The sequence below is a fragment of the Mya arenaria genome, chromosome 7 (genome assembly GCF_026914265.1).
Source record: "Mya arenaria isolate MELC-2E11 chromosome 7, ASM2691426v1".
In the NCBI taxonomy this organism is placed as follows: Eukaryota; Metazoa; Mollusca; class Bivalvia; order Myida; family Myidae; genus Mya; species Mya arenaria.
Genome location: NC_069128.1, coordinates 37,069,919 through 37,086,336, shown reverse-complemented (window position 1 = coordinate 37,086,336; position 16,418 = coordinate 37,069,919). Strand labels below are relative to the sequence as shown.

Here is a 16,418-nt window from a genome sequence, read left to right as displayed (position 1 = left end):
TAGTAGCTATTTCATTTTATACTTGTACTCAAAGCATAAGTTTCTTTTCATATTAAATTGTTCAATAACAAACTTCATGAGTGAGCTGAGAATTTCTAAGTTGAGAAGATACTTAATACACACAAAATGTAGTTTCAAGAAATAAGCATTGAATAACCAACCTTTCTTTTCTTTCCTGTCACTAGGCCTGGGGCTCGCCCTTCCAACAGTCTCTAGGGTCTCGGGATCAGGCCCCACATACTCGGGTAAGGGTACCGGCTTGGGGAGAGCAGAGGGTACCTACAATACAAGTAAAATGTTTAATGTTTTATGCACAATCTTTAATGTTTTATGATGGTTTATTTGTTAAATAGCAAAGGGTTGACCTGGCAATCAGGATCTGGCCCATCAAACTATGGTAAAGTAACTGGACTGGGAAGAGCAGAGCAAAGATCAAGGTATCTACAATGCACGAAAAATAAATAATGTTTTCGGTGTTGTTTTTTTGTCCTTTGGCCTTCCAATGAAGTTGCATGTGTGTAGGTGCAATACATTTTGGAGCAACATGTGACACAATATTTCTCCGGGATCTGATTCCGTGGTCAAGACTGAAGGTTATGGGACAGACAGAAGCACCTCCTATAAATCTCCCAGTGCTTCTATAAATCCCCCAGATATAACTATCTGGCCATTTTGACATTCAAATGCCTTCGAAAACCTAACAAATATTAAACGTTGGATGACTGGTAAAAATATTCATCCTTCGAAATGAGGGTTTCTTTCATTTATTTTTCAAAACTATAAACACCATCGTTATTAGTTCATCAATTTCATGTCATGTATATAAATTAACATACAAATATCTTTTTTCATAATTAAAAATCGAAAGAGCGATAATCCAACAGATATTATTCCAGTTTAGAACACAAAGCTAATTCAAGACAGCTAACAGCTTCTTTGTTAAACCCAATTGATATTCAACCAATCTTCAATACTTGCATGCATACAAAAAGAAAAAAATACCTTTAATTTCTTCTGCAGCAATGATAAAAAGAAAAGAGTATTATGTTAAAAACAGAAATATTACAATTTTAGTTTCTCAAGCACCGTTTTATTCATTTTTTAACCTCCCAAATCACTTGTTTAATCCAGAATTTTATTTTTTCTATCAATTGCTCAGAATTGTGCAACCAATACTTAATTGCATAGTTGCAGGACACCAAAACCTTTTATTCCACAGTTTAGCAACTCACAATAATAATAAGATTGTCAACTTCAATAAAGCAGTAAACATGGAAAGACAACTCAAACAAATACCTTATCAGATTTCTTCCCCTTGAGATTCTTGTATTTCTTGGATTCGAGGATGTTTTCTGACATGAATTTGTCCTCTGGGTATAGAACGGTGATCTTGCTGTACGAGCTGCCACTGGTTCCCATGCTCAGCTTGGATACACGTTGCATGCCCTGGTGCTCCTTGCACAGCCACACGATTTTTCCACTCGGTAATCGGCACCTACAAAATCGGTATAAAATCTTTAGATATTGGAACGCACAGTTTAAATACTCCTTGTACAGTCGAATCCCATTTGCTCGAACTCGCTTGTCTCGAATTCCTCGTTAGCTTGAACTGGATGTAAAGAACAAATTTCTTAAAACTGACGGAAAGCATTCACGCTTTGCTCAAATTTTTTGAGGCTCAAGGTATTTTCACCAGTCCCTGGGAGTTCGAGCCAACGAGGTTTGACTGTATACCCTGTTTCACTTTGCAGAGCCACATGGTAGCTTGCACCATAACACAGTGATACGAGATAAAGATTATCAGAAACTATCCCATGCTTAGTTTTGAGACTTGTTGCATGGACTGGTTCTCCATGCATAGCCACACATCTTTCGATCGATACTCTGCACCTAAAAATGCAGATAGAAAATCTAGAAGTATGACAGATTCACACCCAAACTATCACTTGAACAGCTTGGAGTTGTTAGATAGCCTGATGCTTGTTGCAAAGCACCTAAAAAAAGCAGATACAAAATCCAGAATTATGGCACAATCACAGCCAAACTATTTTTAGCTGGACTTGGTCACTTGTTGCCTGCTGTTTCTTCCATAACCAAACAATATTTCCACTCAGCAACAATATTTCCATTCAGCAGTCGGCAACATAATTGATAATATACAAACTAGTATATTTATACAAACTAGTTTAAGCCCCCAGAAGACTGGTGTTCAAGTGAACTCTTGTTTCACTAACTGTTCCAAGGCCGTATTCCCATCATTTATTGATAAAGTTATTTTAGTGAGTTTGTGGTCTTTTGTATTTGTGTTTGTGGTGATTATACGTTAATGTGTCTATAGTTCATTTTTGTTCTGTACCTTGCCTTTTTTCCTCCCTATATGGTTTGTTTTAAATTTTTAACTATTGGGCTTGCCCCTGTAGTTTTCATTGTATTATTGGAAAAAATCAAAGAAGCAATAAAGCACATCTCATTGATTTTAGGACTCCTTCAGTTTACAAATGAACACCTTATTCATCATAAAACATGAGGTATATGATATATTGCTAGTCTTCTTAAAGCAAGCTTCAAAAAAGTTTTTATACCTGGCAAGACAACTGCAAAACTCGGCCGCATCGTCTTTGTCCAATTCAGAGCGCAGGTGGGTCATGGCACCAACAAAGTCCAGGTTATCTTCAGAGGCCTACAACAAATATAATCCAAATTAGTTCCAATCACAACTTGATCAAAGGGTTAACAAACATACCTACATCCCTTCAAAATATATACAGAAAGCCACTTTAAGAGTTTAGACAGTTGAACAACCGCAACCTTAGAGTGGGTGCATAACAAAACAGATATGTAACAAAATATGGTTATTACAAGTTTAGGGCAATTTTAAAATCTGGGCTGATCCAGCCAAAGAAGGTCTTTTTCTTATCCACAAACAAACACTGACATTTATATGGTCTCTGTTTCATGATTGTGTAGATTCAGATGAGATAGAGGGCATAACAAAGTAGTGACTAAATACAACCAGTCTAGTCTGGATTCAGAAAGAGATATATGCATCATAACAAATGTGGGGCAAAAATATGAACCAGTCTAATACAATCCAAGAAGGCCTCTCCCTTCCCTCCAGAGAAACTTAAGTTTAAGTGGACATTGTTTCAAGTTTGAAGTTAATGTTTCAAAATTGAGTAGATTCAGAAGAGACATGAGATAAGGCATAACAAATTAGGGGTAAATATACGAACCAGTCTAATCCAGTCCAAGAATGCCTCTCCCTTTCCTCCAGAGAAACATTTAAGTTTAAGTGGACTCTGTTTCAAGATTGTGTAGATTCGGAAGAGATAGGGTGCTGCCCCCTGTAGGAATGTTTCCAGTTGTTCACGGTTCCTGAATGCTAGTGGGTACATCTCTTGGCAGAAATGCCAGCCCTTGAATTATCAATGGATTTTTTTTTAATACTTTTAAAACAGCCATTTACTTGTTATTAAAATACCTACATGTTCATGTATCAATATCTAACATGTAAATCAATGGATAATGTGTTTCATGTTCACATTAAAGTTGCACTGTCACAGATTTATCGTTATGACAATTTATTTTGTTTTTTTAATGAGCCAATTTTTGCGTAAATGTCTGGAAACCAGTAATAATATAAGACTGCTGACCAAATATCAGATCTCAGTTTATCAGTATATTTACGTTCGAAAATTGATGTTTTATGGCTAAAAGCATTACTAACGCTTTAAGGAAAATGATTTTTTCTGTAGTTTACAAAACAATTGAGATCTGCTCTATTGTGAGTTATCTAATATTACAAAATGAAAGGCATTGATACCACAAACAGCTGATTCTGGGACAAATGTTTCAAAAAGTGTCAAAACTGTCTATCTGTGAAAGTGCAGCTTTAACTAATGGACTAAGATGTAAATGTTTATGTCAATCAAGGTGTAGCATGTTCAATGTGTGTATACCACGTGATAAATTACGTCATATATGCTACGTCAGACGGCAACATTTGGCTTAAAATGAAGACTTAAATCAAAGATAACTTTTCTTTTACAAAACTATTTTAAATGAAACAAGGCAGTCTATGCCTCTTAAAGAGCACCGCATTTGTTTTATTACCGAAATTTGATAACGTCATTAGTTTCATCAAACACTTCAACAAACCTGTTTCCAAAATCATGTTTTGACAGTGCTACGTCAGACGGCCGTATTGTGAAAAGGTTTGTCGAAGTGTTTAATGAAACTAAACTCGCAATCAAACTCTGGTAATAACCGAAGAAAGGCTCTGTAAGCGGCGTAGACTGCGCTATGTTTCATTTAAAATGGTGAAGAAATAGTGAAGTTACCTTTGTTTAAAGTCTTTTTTCAAACAAAATATTGCCTTCTGACTTAGCATTTATGACGCAATTTATCACGTGGTATACACACACTGATGTTACAAAGTCAAGGACTATGAAGTTCATGTGATATTCATACAGGACCTTATCATAAAAGGCCAATATTCAAGTAGAGAAGCTCACCTCGATGGCACCAAATGAAAAACAAGTAAATGCCAAAATGATACTTTTTAGCAGAGACAAAAAACTAAAAAATGTAAATCCCGAACCCGCCCTTTTTTGCACATTGTTGAGGGTTAGTGCAAAACTGGTGTAACTCCATCAATTTTATATGGAATTAAAAAACTGTTTTGCACTTAGCCTGCAAATGAAGGAATTTCATTCATCCAATGCATTTATGGCCCTTTATAACATGGTAACTTTTTTGCTTTCTGATTTGCTATTGGAATGCGTGATTTCTGAAAAGGACGTGGAAATAAGCGTTTCCAAATAAAGTACCAAAATGCATATACTGATTTTTCATTTGGTGCAATCGACCTGTTCATGATGAAACTAAGAGAAAGCTAACCTGTTCATGTTCACACAGGACCTGTTCATGATGAAACTAAGAGAAAGCTAACCTGTTCATGTTCACACAGGACCTTGATACAGAAGCTTTCCTTGGACCAGTCCTCCATGTCTCCATCTTCAAATACACTCTCATCAATCTGAAAATAGAATTACACCTGTGGTCATTAACCTTAGGACAGAATTATGGAATAGCATTATGCATAAAGTCATTACAGCTATGGTCTTTTAAGTGAGGACAGAATTATTGAAAAACAACTGTGGTCATTTAGCTGAAGACAAAATCACATTACATCTGTGGTCAATTAGCTAAGGACAGAATTATGGAATAGCATTACACCTGGGGTCATCTAGCTGAGGACAGGATTACGGTACATTACATATGTGGTCATTTAGGTGAGGACAGACTTATGGAATAACATTACAGCTGCAGTCATTTAGCTGATGAGGACAAAATTATCAAACAGCATTACACTGGTGGTTCTATAGCCTAGGACAGAATTATGGAATAACATTACACTGTGGTTCTATAGCCTAGGACAGAATTATGGAATAACATTACACTGTGGTCTTTAAGATAAGGACAGAGTTATGGAATAACATTACACTGTGGTCTTTAAGATGAGGACAGAATTGTGGAATAAAATTACATTACACTGTGGTCATTAAGATGAGAATAGATCTATGGAATAACATAACATTACACTGTGGTCTTTAAGATGAGGACAGAATTATGGAATAACATAACATTACACTGTGGTCATTAAGATGAGGACAGAATTATGGAATAACATAACATAACACTGTGGTCTTTAAGATGAAGACAGAATTATGGAATAACATAACATTACACTGTGGTCTTTAAGATGAGGACAGACTTATGGAATAACATAACATTACACTGTGGTCTTTAAGATGAGGACAGACTTATGGAATAACATAACATTACACTGTGGTCTTTAAGATGAGGACAGAATTATGGAATAACATAACATTACACTGTGGTCTTTAAGATGAGGACAGAATTATGGAATAACATAACATTACACTGTGGTCTTTAAGATGAGGACAGAATTATGGAATAACATAACATTACACTGTGGTCTTTAAGATGAGGACAGAATTGTGGAATAAAATTACATTACACTGTGGTCATTAAGATGAGAATAGATCTATGGAATAACATAACATTACACTGTGGTCTTTAAGATGAGGACTGAATTATGGAATAACATAACATTACACTGTGGTCATTAAGATGAGGACAGAATTATGGAATAACATAACATAACACTGTGGTCTTTAAGATGAAGACAGAATTATGGAATAACATAACATTACACTGTGGTCTTTAAGATGAGGACAGAATTATGGAATAACATAACATTACACTGTGGTCTTTAAGATGAGGACAGAATTATGGAATAACATAACATTACACTGTGGTCTTTAAGATGAGGACAGAATTATGGAATAACATAACATTACACTGTGGTCTTTAAGATGAGGACAGACTTATGGAATAACATAACATTACACTGTAGTCTTTAAGATGAGGACAGAATTATGGAATAAAATTACATTACACTGTGGTCATTAAGATGAGAATAGATCTATGGAATAACATAACATTACACTGTGGTCTTTAAGATGAGGACAGAATTATGGAATAACATAACATTACACTGTGGTCATTAAGATGAGGACAGAATTATGGAATAACATAACATAACACTGTGGTCTTTAAGATGAAGACAGAATTATGGAATAACATAACATTACACTGTGGTCTTTAAGATGAGGACAGACTTATGGAATAACATAACATTACACTGTGGTCTTTAAGATGAGGACAGAATTATGGAATAACATAACATTACACTGTGGTCTTTAAGATGAGGACAGAATTATGGAATAACATAACATTACACTGTAGTCTTTAAGATGAGGACAGAATTATGGAATAACATAACATTACACTGTGGTCTTTAAGATGAGGACAGAATTATGGAATAACATAACATTACACTGTGGTCTTTAAGATGAGGACAGAATTGTGGAATAAAATTACATTACACTGTGGTCATTAAGATGAGAATAGATCTATGGAATAACATAACATTACACTGTGGTCTTTAAGATGAGGACAGAATTATGGAATAACATAACATTACACTGTGGTCTTTAAGATGAGGACAGAATTATGGAATAACATAACATTACACTGTGGTCATTAAGATGAGGACAGAATTATGGAATAACATAACATAACACTGTGGTCTTTAAGATGAAGACAGAATTATGGAATAACATAACATTACACTGTGGTCTTTAAGATGAGGACAGAATTATGGAATAACATAATATTACACTGTGGTCTTTAAGATGAGGACAGAATTATGGAATAACATAACATTACACTGTGGTCTTTAAGATGAGGACAGACTTATGGAATAACATAACATTACACTGTAGTCTTTAAGATGAGGACAGAATTATGGAATAACATAACATTACACTGTGGTCTTTAAGATGAGGACAGAATTATGGAATAACATAACATTACACTGTGGTCTTTAAGATGAGGACAGAATTGTGGAATAACATAACATTACACTGTGGTCTTTAAGATGAGGACAGACTTATGGAATAACATAACATTACACTGTGGTCTTTAAGATGAGGACAGACTTATGGAATAACATAACATTACACTAGTCTTTAAGATGAGGACAGAATTGTGGAATAACATAACATTACACTGTGGTCTTTAAGATGAGGACAGACTTATGGAATAACATAACATTACACTGTGGTCTTTAAGATGAGGACAGAATTATGGAATAACATAACATTACACTGTAGTCTTTAAGATGAGGACAGAATTATGGAATAACATAACATTACACTGTGGTCTTTAAGATGAGGACAGAATTATGGAATAACATAACATTACACTGTAGTCTTTAAGATGAGGACAGAATTATGGAATAACATAACATTACACTGTGGTCTTTAAGATGAGGACAGAATTATGGAATAACATAACATTACACTGTGGTCTTTAAGATGAGGACAGAATTGTGGAATAAAATTACATTACACTGTGGTCATTAAGATGAGAATAGATCTATGGAATAACATAACATTACACTGTGGTCTTTAAGATGAGGACAGAATTATGGAATAACATAACATTACACTGTGGTCATTAAGATGAGGACAGAATTATGGAATAACATAACATAACACTGTGGTCTTTAAGATGAAGACAGAATTATGGAATAACATAACATTACACTGTGGTCTTTAAGATGAGGACAGAATTATGGAATAACATAACATTACACTGTGGTCTTTAAGATGAGGACAGACTTATGGAATAACATAACATTACACTGTAGTCTTTAAGATGAGGACAGAATTATGGAATAACATAACATTACACTGTGGTCTTTAAGATGAGGACAGACTTATGGAATAACATAACATTACACTGTGGTCTTTAAGATGAGGACAGAATTGTGGAATAACATAACATTACACTGTGGTCTTTAAGATGAGGACAGACTTATGGAATAACATAACATTACACTGTGGTCTTTAAGATGAGGACAGACTTATGGAATAACATAACATTACACTAGTCTTTAAGATGAGGACAGAATTGTGGAATAACATAACATTACACTGTGGTCTTTAAGATGAGGACAGACTTATGGAATAACATTACACTGTGGTCTTTAAGATGAGGACAGAATTATGGAATAACATAACATTACACTGTGGTCTTTAAGATGAGGACAGAATTATGGAATAACATAACATTACACTGTAGTCTTTAAGATGAGGACAGAATTATGGAATAACATAACATTACACTGTGGTCTTTAAGATGAGGACAGAATTATGGAATAACATAACATTACACTGTGGTCTTTAAGATGAGGACAGAATTGTGGAATAAAATTACATTACACTGTGGTCATTAAGATGAGAATAGATCTATGGAATAACATAACATTACACTGTGGTCTTTAAGATGAGGACAGAATTATGGAATAACATAACATTACACTGTGGTCATTAAGATGAGGACAGAATTATGGAATAACATAACATAACACTGTGGTCTTTAAGATGAAGACAGAATTATGGAATAACATAACATTACACTGTGGTCTTTAAGATGAGGACAGAATTATGGAAAAACATAATATTACACTGTGGTCTTTAAGATGAGGACAGAATTATGGAATAACATAAAATTACACTGTGGTCTTTAAGATGAGGACAGAATTATGGAATAACATAACATTACACTGTGGTCTTTAAGATGAGGACAGACTTATGGAATAACATAACATTACACTGTAGTCTTTAAGATGAGGACAGACTTATGGAATAACATAACATTACACTGTGTCCGACCTCTTTAAGATGAGGACAGAACTATGGAATAACATTACCCTGGTACTCTCCAAATATTTTCTCTTCTGTTCTGGTCACACTTACATTAAGCCTATCCCTGGACTTTGTTGCCGACTTCGGCCTCAGAAACTTCTTAGATCGCACTGTCAATCTCTTCATTGATGAACCTATGGATGATGATGTCCCCATAGAACTTTCACGACCTTCGTCTGCCCTGGTAGTTTTACCTGCTAATCAATTGGATAAAAATGGGCAACTGTGAGCATTGACTGGCCTTTTTACTAAAAAACTCATAGGCAGGAATTGGGCAAAAGCCAATAAACAGGAAAACCTCGAGACAAAGGAATAAACAACTTGTATGTAAGAGTATGTTTATATGCAAAACTTTTTAAACAAGGGGGATAACCATTATTAAACAATACTAGTAGCAGACAACAATTATGTGGCATACAACAATCAATACTCTGGTACTACCTTTTTTTCTTAAAAGAACAACAATCTTGAACAAAAAAGATTGGATAACAATGGACAACTGTGAGCATTAACTTTTTTTTTCATTGACAATCTTTGGTGCAGGCACGAGGCCACAGCATTTTTAAGTTTCTAAATTCTCATGCCATTTACCAACAGATAATTATGTCTTGATATACCAACATTGTAAACAAACTATTTTTTTCTTGAAAAAATACTGAATCAGATAAACTTGAAAACAAATATTTAAAGAAAAAAAGCTTTCATAAAATCAATGATTAATAAAATTATATAAGTATCGTTCTCCAATATTACACAAATACTTAAGTCCTATCTCAATCTCAAACTCAACTCATTAATTAACTCATCCAACAATTTCTGAATTAAATCTTAACACTTTATTTTGAAATGCTCCTTTTGAAACAGATTTCATATCTATTTAATATACCTGCTGCCTTGACAAAGTCCACGACCACAAGCCTAGGCAGTGCAGTCTGGTCCATTGCTGTTACAGAGCCTATTATGTGTCGCATAAACTTCCGCTGGATTAACTCAACTTCTTCCTGTAAGTCATAGCCCAAAAATACTTATACATCTACCATTTTCTTGTCGTGAGTTTCAAATTTTATAATAATATACATTAAAGGCGAGACTATTGTCACATTTGATATGACAAATGCTCCCAAATGGTACTGTTATGTCCTCATACAGGGAAACTCCAAAGTTTTATTAGACAGTAAAGCATGTTTACACATGTATTATTTCAAAATTTAGCAACACATTACATTTGATTTTATTTTCTAATACAAACATCATTTAGTTTATAATAATTTTTAGATTGTTACGGAAGCTTATAGCTTATTGAATTAAGTACAAGTCCATTTCCTGGGTAGAAACTGAGGTCAAGAGAAATCTCCCTTAGTGGGGATCGAACGAACAACCTCTTGGGTGAGAGACTCACACATGTACCACTGACCACTCTCACCCTCAAACTATATTACATGGACAGCTTATCTGATATGCCTCATAAAGATCAAACCAATAACCTCTAGGGTGAAGGGCGGACATACATACCACTGACCACTCTCACCCTCAAACTATACTTAATGAACAAATTACCTGATAGGCCACACAGGGATCAAACCAACAACTCCCAGAGTGAGGGGCAGACATACATACCACTGACCACTCTCACCCTCAAACTATACTTCATGAAAAACTTACCTGATAGGCCACACAGGGATCGAACCAACAACTCCCAGAGTGAGGGGCAGACATACATACCACTGACCATTCTCACCCTCAAACTATACTTTAAGGACTTTATACCTGATTGAAAACATGGGGATCAAACCAACAACCTCTTTGGTGAGGGGCGAACATACATACCACTGGCATTCTTTAACAATACTTCATGGACAACTTACCTGATAAGCTACATGGGAGTTCCCCTCTTTCTTTTTTTTCTCTGTCTCCCCGTCTTTCTTCATGTCTTTCTTTGCGGCAGGTTTTTTTGCCTTCAAGGCTTGAGTCTTGAGTGCTTCTTTTAGGTGTTTTATGATAACATTCACACCCTCAGGGTTATCCTTTTGCATATACACCTCTGTGGCCTTGGCTCGTCGCAAAAGCATTGCAACCTGGTAGAATAAACATCTGTTTAGAACGTTTTAAAAAAAAAGTATTAAATACTACTTTATTTCTTGATTGATTTTAAGAAACCTAGTATAAGCTTGAGCCCAGTATGAGCGTCCTTTTTTGCTTCTCCCCCTTGGTGGTCGTCATCATCATCATCTTCATCATCTTCATCATCATCATTACCAATACCACTACTACCACCACCACCACTACTTAACCACCACCACCACCACCACCACCACTACCACTACCACTACTTAACCACCACCATCATCATCATCATCAGTACCAGCACAAAATAAGCAACGAGCAGATAGCAACATCCCTATCAAGTTCAGTATCATCACCTCAAATAACAACAATAACAGCAGCATAATTTACCTCAGTTTCTTTCCATTGATTGCCTGTGCCAACAATAACTGCTATCACTGGCAGACCGATATTCAAGATTCCAAATCTAAGCTCCATCATACAGTTGTCAGACTCGGAGTACTGAAATACACCGGGCTTACAATAGTATCATTGAAAAAGGCTTGTGTTCAAAGCAAACAGTTATAATAGGTTTTAATCAAGAGGAGTCCCTCAAAAACTATTTAGCTGGAGTCATAAAACTTGCTGCAAAATGTGTGTGTTGCTAAAATGAACAAAGTTTCATGTGTTAGCTTCAGGATTGAGTTACTACCAACAAAAGAGTTTTTAACACTCAGACAATAATACCATCACCATGACAATTACTTTTTTTTGTAATTTCTTTTAAATATAGAAAGAATAAAAAGATTAAACAAATAGTCTTGTACAGGACGATGCTCCAGGGTCAGACATGTACTGGATAATGCTCCAGACGGGGACATGTACAGAACAGTGCTCCAGACGGGGACATGTACAGGACAATGCTCCAGAGTGGGACATGTACAAGACAGAGCTCCAGATGGGACATGTACAAGACAATGCTCCAGAGTGGGACATGTACAGGACAATGCTCCAGAGTGGGACATGTACAGGACAATGCTCCAGAGTGGGACATGTACAAGACAATGCTCCAGAGTGGGACATGTACAGCACAATGCTCCAGAGTGGGACATGTACAGGACAATGCTCCAGAGTGGGACATGTACAAGACAATGCTCCAGAGTGGGACATGTACAGGACAATGCTCCAGAGTGGGACATGTACAGCACAATGCTCCAGAGTGGGACATGTACAAGACAATGCTCCAGAGTGGGACATGTACAAGACAATGCTCCAGAGTGGGACATGTACAGGACAATGCTCCAGAGTGGGACATGTACAAGACAGAGCTCCAGAGTGGGACATGTACAAGACAATGCTCCAGAGTGGGACATGTACAAGACAGAGCTCCAGATGGGACATGTACAAGACAATGCTCCAGAGTGGGACATTTACAGGACAATGCTCCAGAGTGGGACATGTACTAGACAGAGCTCCAGAGTAGGACATGTACAGGACAATGCTCCAGAGTGGGACATGTACAAGACAGAGCTCCAGATGGGACATGTACAAGACAATGCTCCAGAGTGGGACATGTACAGCACAATGCTCCAGAGTGGGACATGTACAAGACAATGCTCTAGAGTGGGACATGTACTGGACAATGCTCCAGAGTGAGACATGTACAGGACAATGCTCCAGAGTGGGACATGTACAAGACAGAGCTCCAGAGTGGGACATGTACTGGACAATGCTCCAGAGTGGGTCATGTACAGGACAATGTGTGTCATGTCCAGTCTCTTGAAAGGAAAAGTTCCTACCTCATCTGATATGAAAGCCAGAATTACTTTGCTGTTCCGAATCCCAGCCGCCATATCAGCAAATATTCCTTTCTGAAATAAAAGGTTTATAATCATATTATCCTTATTTGATTCATAAATGATGAAGCAAGATGTGAACTGCGTCATTTTATATTTTTTTATCACCAGAACTATTTTCAAAATCAATCTTGATGGCTTTTTTTGTATTCCAAAACAGAGGTCTCCCCCAATGATTTGCTCATTTCGTACCACGTGTGGGTTCTGCAGTCATGTCGACATGGTAAACACTTTTCCCAAGTTTCATGAAAATCCTTAAAGGGGTTTTGACATGGTAAACACTTTTCCCAAGTTTCATGAAAATCCTTAAAGGGGTTAAGGACACAGAAAGCAGACGCACTATCTATGGTTTGAATCTTTGAATAGGAATGGACGAACGGACACTGCTCTAAAAAGAAATACATCTTCCCCTGAATAGAATTGGGGAGACAAAATTTATAAAAACTTCAGCAACAAGCTCAGTAGCCTAAAGTTTAATGCCACAGGCTAAACACCAAAGACAGAACACAAAAACAAAAATCACATACAAGAAGCATGGATCAATAGCACAAAACTCCACAAACACAGGGCATATATACCATATAAAAACTAGGTGTGTTTATCAAAGATTGTTAGGTATCGCCTTGGAGTGGTCAGTACACTGTACATTTATTTGCGGTTTTAACCAGTTTGCGTGACAAAAAAGTTGACCCTCCTCACCTTTTCCTTCCCAACATATTCTGTATCAATCCAGCAGTGAAGATTTCCATCTCGTTCCAGCTGATTTTTAATATCCCGCGGATCCCCGTGTCCTAAAGCCTCCTCTTTGATCCGCATGGATTTCTCCTGTGCCTGGCGGGAATTACTCCAACAATAACTGATAAACACCTCAGGAAGGGATAGTTCCTTCTGAAAATGGAGATTAATAATGGATGTAGTTTTGATTTTGTAATATATCTTTTCTGAAAAGGGAGAGAAATAGGGCCGCTATTTATCATTCACATTATAAAAGCTTATTCATTCATGGCTTCACAAGAAACATAACACAAGTTCCATTTATCTCTATAATGTAGTTATTTCTCTTGACTTAGCACTGATCTTCTTTGCTGGCTAGAACAAGTACCTAAATTCTAGCTTAAAAAAATCACATATTTTCACACTGGACTAAAGAACTAAATCAAAAAGTTTTCATGTTAAAAACTATTAAGGATTCAACTGCAATGAAACCATTTTTTATTTATTTTTGATGATGTCATGTGATCGATCATCATCATGTGATTTGTGTGACACTACTGATAACTTTACTGCTAAAAAGTTCTAAATTTACTTTCTACCTGTCCTTTGTATACATATAACATCATATATATATATATATATAAGTCAGTCAATGGTAGGTTTGCATGTATTATTGAAAAAAAAGGGCCGTAACTCCTAAATGACTAAAGCGATTTCCATGACTATCGAACTTGATCAAGATATTATGGTCACAAACATGTGTTTAAAGTTTGGTGAGGATTGGACAAACAGTTTTCAAGAATTAGATCGGAAACAATCTTCGGGACGTACGTACGTACAGACAGACAGACGTACGTACGGACAAGGGCAACCCTATATGCCGCCACTTTGTGGGGGCATAAAAAGTTATAAATGTGCACGGAATAGTTAACTTGTATATTTTTACATCTTTCATCATCTGCATTTTCTCTGCAAGCCATTCTTTTAGTTCATCGCGTCTTCCGCCAGCAACTTCATAACGGGATTTTGTCTTCACCATGAGCTTTCTCTGCAATATGATGATATACATTAGTGCAACCATATATTCAAAATATATCCACATTTATACGGTCTTATGTCAATGTTAACACAGTAAAGTGTTCAGCTGTGGTGAGCCCTGCCTTCATTTTATTACCGGAGTTTGATGAGGAGATTAGTTTCTTCACAAACTTCAAAAACTAAACTCTCAATCAAAATCTGGTAAAAGACCAAAGGCAGAACAGGGGCGTAGACTGTGCAATGATAATTTAAAATAGTAAAGAAATAATAAAGTTATCTTTGTTTTAAGTCTTAATTCGAAGGAACATATTATGCATAAATTTGCTTATTCCTAGACATTTTTTTATAAAGTTATCAAAACGGTCAATAAGTGAGAGTGCAGCTTTAAGTATGCAGAATTATGTAATAATAACCACACCCTCTACTAGTGTTATTGTAATTATATACACAACAATAGGGAAACACAAGTTATGTATAATTTCAAACTAGAACTACGCGAGTCGGATGTGTCGCCTGACGAATTATTTACTGTCGACATTATAGCTGTTAGATTGGCACTTTATTCATTTATAGACAATGATGTTGCCATTTAACTTTCAAGTGTAGGTGGCATTTGATAGTTTACGAGATATGCCACGGACAAAACCTAAGCAAGAAAATTAACAAAGGGCAATAACTCTAAAAATATGGCAGCAAGAGTAACAGTTCTTGTGCACTGCACTTGCCCTCAATGAGATCTATCTAGCTATGAAGTTTCAAGTTGATACCTCTTATATTCTTCAAGATATGCCCCGGACAAAACTTTAAGCATGAAAATTAACAAAGGGCAATAACTCTAAACATATAGATGCAAGAGTTACGGTTTTTGTGCACTGCACTTTCCCTCAATCAGATATACCTACGGAATAAGTTTCAGGTTGATACCTCCTATAGTTTACGAGATTTGCCACGGACAAAACCTAAGCAAGAAAATTAACAAAGGGCAATAACTCTAAAAATATGGCAGCAAGAGTAACGGCTCTTGTGCACTGCACTTGCCCTCAATAAGATCTATCTAGCTATGAAGTTTCAAGTTGATACCTCTTATATTCTTCAAGATATGCCCCGGACAAAACTTAAGCATGAAAATTAACAAAGGGCAATAACTTTAAAACTAAGAAAGCAAGAGTTACTGTTATTGTGCACTGCACTTGCCCTCCATGAGATCTATCTACATATGAAGTTTCAAGTTGATAACTCTTATATTCTACAAGATATGCCCCGGACAAAACTTTAAGCATGAAAAATAACAAAGGGCAATAACTCTAAAAATATGGAAGCAAGAGTAACAGTTCTTGTGCACTGCACTTTCCCTCAATTAGATCTATCTACATATGAAATTTTAAGTTGATACCACTAATAGTTT

At 36.1% G+C, this 16,418-nt stretch overlaps 1 protein-coding gene across 4 annotated transcripts in view; it reads right to left on the bottom strand.

Moving 5' to 3' along the window:
• Positions 1 to 16,418, bottom strand: part of LOC128240741 (uncharacterized) — a 105,874-nt gene that overhangs the window by 9,872 nt on the left and 79,584 nt on the right. For 3 of the 4 annotated variants that reach the window (XM_052957556.1, XM_052957558.1, XM_052957559.1), the window contains 12 exons: positions 14,922 to 15,023; positions 13,961 to 14,149; positions 13,205 to 13,276; positions 11,817 to 11,927; positions 11,228 to 11,437; positions 10,249 to 10,363; positions 9,414 to 9,559; positions 4,952 to 5,038; positions 3,234 to 3,416; positions 2,583 to 2,680; positions 1,297 to 1,495; positions 162 to 279 (listed from right to left, as the gene is read on the bottom strand). In XM_052957556.1, coding sequence (XP_052813516.1) covers positions 162 to 279; positions 1,297 to 1,495; positions 2,583 to 2,680; positions 3,234 to 3,416; positions 4,952 to 5,038; positions 9,414 to 9,559; positions 10,249 to 10,363; positions 11,228 to 11,437; positions 11,817 to 11,927; positions 13,205 to 13,276; positions 13,961 to 14,149; positions 14,922 to 15,023 — 1,630 coding nt within the window. The remainder of the gene's footprint in view (positions 1 to 161; positions 280 to 1,296; positions 1,496 to 2,582; positions 2,681 to 3,233; positions 3,417 to 4,951; positions 5,039 to 9,413; positions 9,560 to 10,248; positions 10,364 to 11,227; positions 11,438 to 11,816; positions 11,928 to 13,204; positions 13,277 to 13,960; positions 14,150 to 14,921; positions 15,024 to 16,418) is intronic. The other variant, XM_052957557.1, reaches the window with a different exon arrangement.